The sequence below is a fragment of the Microchirus variegatus genome, assembly GCF_963457635.1.
Source record: "Microchirus variegatus genome assembly, contig: SCAFFOLD_69, whole genome shotgun sequence".
NCBI classification, from domain to species: domain Eukaryota; kingdom Metazoa; phylum Chordata; class Actinopteri; order Pleuronectiformes; family Soleidae; genus Microchirus; species Microchirus variegatus.
Genome location: NW_028154651.1, coordinates 150,573 through 158,029, shown reverse-complemented (window position 1 = coordinate 158,029; position 7,457 = coordinate 150,573). Strand labels below are relative to the sequence as shown.

The following is a 7,457-nucleotide window of genomic DNA, read 5'->3' as shown; positions in this document are numbered from 1 at the left end:
ATTTTGGAGATATAGTATAGTATGACGTACTACATAGTATAGTGTGACGTTTTTGTCAAGTTTTGGACCAAAAAAACGTTTTTTTTTTAAAATGGTCAGAATCAAAAACGACATAGTATAGTATGTCGTTTTTGTCCAATTTTGGACCAAATTTTTTTTCTCCAAAAATGGTCACATTTTGGAGATATAGTATAGTATGACGTACTACATAGTATAGTGTGACGTTTTTGTCAAGTTTTGGACCAAAAAAACGTTTTTCAAAAAAATTGTCAGAATCAAAAACGACATAGTATAGTATGTCGTTTTTGTCCAATTTTGGACCAAATTTTTTTTCTCCAAAAATGGTCACATTTTGGAGATATAGTATAGTATGACGTACTACATAGTATAGTGTGACGTTTTTGTCAAGTTTTGGACCAAAAAAACGTTTTTCAAAAAAATTGTCAGAATCAAAAACGACATAGTATAGTATGTCGTTTTTGTCCAATTTTGGACCAAATTTTTTTTCTCCAAAAATGGTCACATTTTGGAGATATAGTATAGTATGACGTACTACATAGTATAGTGTGACGTTTCTGTCAAGTTTTGGACCAAAAAAACGTTTTTCAAAAAAATTGTCAGAATCAAAAACGACATAGTATAGTATGACGTTTTTGTCCAATTTTGGACCAAATTTTTTTTCTCCAAAAATCGTCACATTTTGGAGATATAGTATAGTATGACGTACTACATAGTATAGTGTGACGTTTTTGTCAAGTTTTGGACCAAAAAAACGTTTTTCAAAAAAATTGTCAGAATCAAAAACGACATAGTATAGTATGTCGTTTTTGTCCAATTTTGGACCAAATTTTTTTTCTCCAAAAATGGTCACATTTTGGAGATATAGTATAGTATGACGTACTACATAGTATAGTGTGACGTTTTTGTCAAGTTTTGGAACAAAAAAACGTTTTTTTTTAAAATTGTCAGAATCAAAAACGACATAGTATAGTATGTCGTTTTTGTCCAATTTTGGACCAAATTTTTTTTCTCCAAAAATGGTCACATTTTGGAGATATAGTATAGTATGACGTACTACATAGTATAGTGTGACGTTTTTGTCAAGTTTTGGACCAAAAAAACGTTTTTCAAAAAAATTGTCAGAATCAAAAACGAAATAGTATAGTATGTCGTTTTTGTCCAATTTTGGACCAAATTTTTTTTCTCCAAAAATGGTCACATTTTGGAGACAAAGTATAGTATGACGTACTACATAGTATAGTCTGACGTTTTTGTCAAGTTTTGGACCAAAAAAACGTTTTTCCAAAAAATGGTCAGATTTTGGACGAAATTTTTTTTCTCCAAAAATGGTCACATTATGGACGACATAGTATAGTAGGACGTGCTACATAGTATAGTATTATGTTTTTGTCAAGTTTTGGACCAAAAAAACGTTTTTCAAAAAAATTTCCAGATTTTGGACGACATAGTATAGTATGTCGTTTTTGTCAAATTTTGGACCAAATTTTTTTTTTCCAAAAATGATCACATTATGGACGACATAGTATAGTAGGACGTACTACATACTATAGTATTATGTTTTTGTCAAGTTTTGGACCAAAAAAACGTTTTTCAAAAAAATTTCCAGATGTTGGACGACATAGTATAGTATGTCGTTTTTGTCCAATTTTGGACCAAATTTTTTTTCTCCAAAAATGGTCACATCTTGGAGACAAAGTATAGTATGACGTACTACATAGTATAGTCTGACATTTTTGTCAAGTTTTGGACCCAAGAAAACGTTTTTCCAAAAAATGGTCAGATTTTGGACGACATAGTATATGTCGTTTTTGTCAAATTTTGGACCAAATTTTTTTTTCCAAAAATGGTCACATCTTGGAGACAAAGTATAGTATGACGTACTACATAGTATAGTCTGACGTTTTTGTCAAGTTTTGGACCAAAAAAACGTTTTTCCAAAAAATGGTCAGATTTTGGACGACATAGTATAGTATGTCTTTTTTGTCAAATTTTGGACCAAATTTTTTTTTCCAAAAATGATCACATTATCGACGACATAGTATAGTAGGACGTACTACATAGTATAGTATTATGTTTTTGTCAAGTTTTGGACCAAAAAAACGTTTTTCAAAAAATTTTCCAGATTTTGGACGACATAGTATAGTATGTCGTTTTTGTCAAATTTTGGACCAAATTTTTTTCTCCAAAAATGGTCACATTTTGGAGACAAAGTATACTATGACGTACTACATAGTATAGTATTATGTTTTTGTCAAGTTTTGGACCAAAAAAACGTTTTTCAAAAAAATGGTCAGATTTTGGACGAAATTTTTTTTTTCCAAAAATGATCACATTATGGACGACATAGTATAGTATGTCGTTTTTGTCAAATTTTGGACCAAACCTTTTTTTCTCCAAAAATGGTCAGATTTTGGACGACATAGTATAGTATGTCGTTTTTGTCAAATTTTGAACCAAATTTTTTTTTCCAAAAAAAGATCACATTATGGACGACATAGTATAGTAGGACGTACTACGACATAGTATTGTATGATGTTTTTTGTACTACATAGTATAGTCTGACGTTTTTGTCAAGTTTTGGACCAAAAAAACGTTTTTCCAAAAAATGGTCAGATTTTGGACGACATAGTATAGTATGTCTTTTTTGTCAAATTTTGGACCAAATTTTTTTTCTCCAAAAATGATCACATTATGGAGACAAAGTATAGTATGACGTACTACATAGTATAGTATGATGTTTTTGTCAAGTTTTGGACCAAAAAAACGTTTTTCAAAAAAATTGTCAGATTTTGGACGACATAGTATAGTATGTCGTTTTTGTCAAATTTTGGACCAACATTTTTTTTCCAAAAAAAAGGACAAATTTTGAACAACATAGTATAGTATGATGTTTTTGTCAAATTTTGGACGACATAGTATTGTATGATGTTTTTTGTAAAAAAAAATTCAAATTTTTTCAATAAATCTCTATATTTTTGGCCTCTTGGGGGCAGCAGACCAAGCAGAAAGCAACATCAGAATCACTTTAATAATATATATACACATATACATTTATAAATAAAGAGTCAAATAAAACACTGTACTTGATTTTATTCGTTTCTTTCCATTGGTACAACGACGTAAAAGATTTCATGGCCTTGAATGACAAGTACGGTACAGTTTTTTCTCCCCTTCACCCCATTTTTACAACTATTTTAAGATTATTATGATTTATTATTATTATTGTTATTATTATTTTACATTCTGCAGGATATGTAAAGGACCTAACAGGAGGTCAGCAAACTGCATGGCTCACCCAGTAAAGCCAGTAAAACAAACTAACGTCACCGTTGAGAAGGTGAAGCCAAATATCGTCGTTAAAATATCAATTTGTTTTCATCCTCATCCACACACACACACATGGGTGTTGACGTGTGGCACAAAAAACAAGTGCGAGTGAATTCTTAAAGCTTTTTCTTCTTTTTGTTTTCTCGCCTTTCATTGGGTTACAGTCACGCGTGTCTCAGCACCAGGTGTCCGTGGAGAGGCGGAGCTTAAAGGTACAGTGTGTGTAGAGTCTAGCGACATCTAGTGGTGGAGGTTGCACGTCGCAGCCGATCAGAAGATCGTCTCACCACACACTAGTTTGCCGTTCAGTTATCATCAAAATTCAAGTTTTTAAGTTTAAAAAATACTCCGACATTATAAAGGGCTCCCTCTGTGGTAGTGAAAACACAAAAGTTTTTTTTTGTTTGTTTTTTCTAACTGGATAATAGTGTAATAATTTCAGTTTTGGGAGTGCAGGGTGAAGTAAAACCTCAGAACAAAGAAACATAACAAAAATAAAAACATGTACACACCAGCGTTGGAAGCAAGAGTAAAATGGTCTCCATCTTAAAAAATGTAGGATCATGAAGAATCAGCTGTGGCTGAGATGATAATGACAGAACTGTTCATCAATCAGTAAGACCCCGTTCATCCCTGGTATTAACATCAGTCCTGAGTGATCTAAATCAGATCCAGATCGCGCCAAGTACAGGTCTATTAGGGTCCGAACGGCTCCTGGGCTGAATTCATGCGAGGAGCCTGAATTCAGGTTATTTTATAGGTTAGATTATCATATCTGTGACTTTGTGGTCATTTTTGAGGACGTAAACGTGCATGAAAACTCTTGAAACCTGGCATGGAGGTCAGGTCTGGCAAAAATGCGATATTGGCATCGGTCCCGCAGACCTGTGCGTTAATCAAGGGCCATATGGCGCCATCCGCCAATGTGAAAACAGAGTTGAAAAATTGAGTTCCACCGAATTTCCCGAAACTTGGTAGGAAGATGTCATCGACCAAGACGAACAAAAAAGTCAACCGTAACCATGGCCTCAACTCAACAGGAAGTCAGCCATTTTGGCTATTTGCACCCGACGTAAATGAGCAAACTCATCCGAGCTCGTTTGTCGTACTGACATTGAAAAAAAAAAAGTATTATTATTTTTTATTTATTATTCTTATTAAAAAAAAGTTTAGTTCAGGAATAGATATTGAACTCAAACACGGCACCGTATTGGCCAATATTGGCTTGGAAACGAAACATTGGATATCGATCAACATTCACATGTTGACGCCACCAACTATTTAAGAAAATTAAATATGGAAAAACACGATTCACCACAGATGAGACTTAACGCAAGCACCTCCAATAAATATCGGCACATTGAATAATCGGTAAAACGTGTTTGTTTGTGTTCTTGGAGACGCACAAAAAGAGATTTTATGATTTAATCCTGAACATCATTTTGTACTTTTAAATCAGTTTATTTAAATTAAGGACAGAGACGTTGGATTTCGTCACAAAAGCAGCATCCAGGATGTTTTTTAATAATCGATATTGGACAGATAAAAAATGGAGAATCCGAAAAAAAATCCCCAAATGATTTCTTCTTTTTGGGGAGAACAATATTTGTGACACAGTTGGAGAATCATGTCTTTGAAATGACAGCTTCATACGTTCATAAATGGTTCTAAAATGACTCTGTCGGTATAATATCAATATTGGTGGATACATGAGTCGTCAGCATACGATGGGATCACTGAGGACTGAGGTCAAACAGCGTCATCATGGTTTAGTTTTCCCTCGTTTGACGTGTAGATGGAGACACTAATGATCTTAGTGTCGGCGATAAAACATCAACAAATCATTTATACTGTTAAAACACATAGAGCTTTTCTCTTTTTTTCCCCTCTAAGTAATAATAACAAACACGTTATGAGTCTATTGTGTGAGGACGGCGTGTGCAGCAGGTCCTTCTCACTTCCCAAACATAAGATTGTCCAAAACAAGAGAGAAAAATGTCTTTCCCTGTGATTTAATCTTCTCCAGAAAAGATCCGCTTAACGTCAGAGAAGAAGAAGAAGTTCTTCCAAAGAAATGTGGGAGTGTTGACGAGTTTTGTTTGTTTGTTTTGGTGAAGCGTCCTAGCTGCCGTCAAAGTGAAACACAAGTGAAAAAACAGCCAAACTGTCGCTGGATCCTTCACTTTGAACCATTTCCCTTCATTAATGTTACCGTAATAATCAGAATAATCAGAATAATCAGAATAATCAGAATAATACTCTACAACAAGGTGAAAATACTGAATCACAATCCTTTCAGTGTCTTTGGGGGATTCATTAAAAGTGTGTGTGTGTGTGTGTGTAAAATGTATAAATATGATTATACTGCACGTACGTCTTCAGTAAGTAGAAAATATTAAATTGTAGTTCTTATATAATTTAAATCCCTTATTCTTTTTTCTTTTCTTTTTTAAAATCATACATATATATATTTATATAACTGACACATATATAAGCAAACACTGCATCGTGTGTAGAATTCTCAAAGCTCCTAAATTTAAATAATTGTTGTAATTATAATAATAATAATAAAGTGACTAGAGGGGGGGGGGGGGTTCGTCTAAGAGTGTCCACTCAAATTTATAAAATGTTCTCTTTTATACTTCGACATGTACACGTTTGAAGAGTCTTCATTCGGTGATTTGTTGCTAAGAAAAAACACACACAAAAAAAATCTATAATAAAATGTTGATTTTCGCCGTTTTCTTCATGTGTTTTTTTTTCCACTGACGCTGAAGAAGAAGAAGAAGAGAAATAAAGACAAAGAGAAACAAAGAGAGGGAAAGGTTTCCTATCCAGTGCCGTTCTTGTTGGTGTTGTTAGTGTTGATGGTGTTGGTGTTGATGCTGGTGCTACCGTCCGCCGGCTGCTGCTGCTGCTGCTGCTGCTGCTGCTGACCGTCCTTACGCGGCGGCATCCTCTCGTTGATGCGGTCCAGACCTCGCGCTTCCTCGAAGTTGCGGATCTTCCTCGTCGGAGAGAAGCCTTGAATGGCTGAAGGACAAAAGCAGAGACAAAACATCTGAGTCATTGGTCTGCACTCATGTGGATATCACCATTCACAACCAATATTAACCATCTTTTTAAGTCGTTTTCCAGATAAATGATCTCGGTAAATTACACACTCGGTAAACTCCTTATATGGTCATTCTGGGCGTGTTTGTTTATAGGTCACATCTTCAGACTTCAGAAGTTTTGATTAATTTTACATCGCACATGAAATTATTGTGTCTTTTTCTTTTTGTTAGTGCTGCGCACGTTAACGGCGGTTAGCGGCGACAACGCTAATGCACGTTAACGCATGACGCGTTTCCATGACGACTGATCGGAAAAAGACGAGCGTGACGACATGTTTACGCGACTCCATATTGTTAAACTGAGTCTCTAAAGTAGTAACGCTAAACTTCAAAAACAGAGGCACACATGTGCTAGTTATTTGTCCTTTAATAAACAGACTGCTCCAGTTCCACTGTAGGCGCGCCAACGGCGCTAACGCAGCTAACTGAGCTAACTGGTAAACGGTGCCTGGACTCGTAACATAAACATGACGTCACCTTGTGTCTTTTTTGGTCAATCATCATGGAAACTCGTTAATGCGCTAATTTCGACTGCGCTAACGTTGGCGGGATTAACCGCCGTTAACGTGCCTAACACTAGTTTTTGTTTATAAAAATGACCTAAGCAAACTTTGAACTGTGACGCATTTCTAAATTTCACAAATTCAATCCAATTTCCAGAACGCTCCAGTTCCACTGTAGGCGCGCCAACGGCGCTAAAAGGAGCTAACGCAGCTAACGCAGCTAACTGGTAAACGGTGCCTGGACTCGTAACGTAAACATTTCGTCACCTGTGTCCTTTTTGGTCAATCATCATGGAAACTCGTTATTCGCTAATGTTGACTGCGCTAACGTTAAGTGCCGTTACTTTTTGTTTATAAAAATTAGCCAAGCAAACTTTGAACTGTGACAAATTTCTAAATTTCACAAATTCAATCCAATTAAAAAAAAAAATTGTCTGTACTCTTTTGCGCAGGTGTGTTTATATAGTTGGTGAAAATCAGATTGTGCTTG

The 7,457-nt window shown here is 35.1% G+C and overlaps 1 protein-coding gene across 2 annotated transcripts in view; it reads right to left on the bottom strand.

The window, feature by feature from the left end:
• Positions 1-3,164: 3,164 nt before the first annotated feature.
• The window catches only part of ppp3cca (protein phosphatase 3, catalytic subunit, gamma isozyme, a), a 40,094-nt gene continuing 35,801 nt past the window's right edge, over positions 3,165-7,457 (bottom strand). For both annotated transcript variants that reach the window (XM_083910932.1, XM_083910933.1), the window contains one exon: positions 3,165-6,381. In XM_083910932.1, coding sequence (XP_083767058.1) covers positions 6,179-6,381 — 203 coding nt within the window. In that variant the 3' untranslated portion in view covers positions 3,165-6,178. The remainder of the gene's footprint in view (positions 6,382-7,457) is intronic.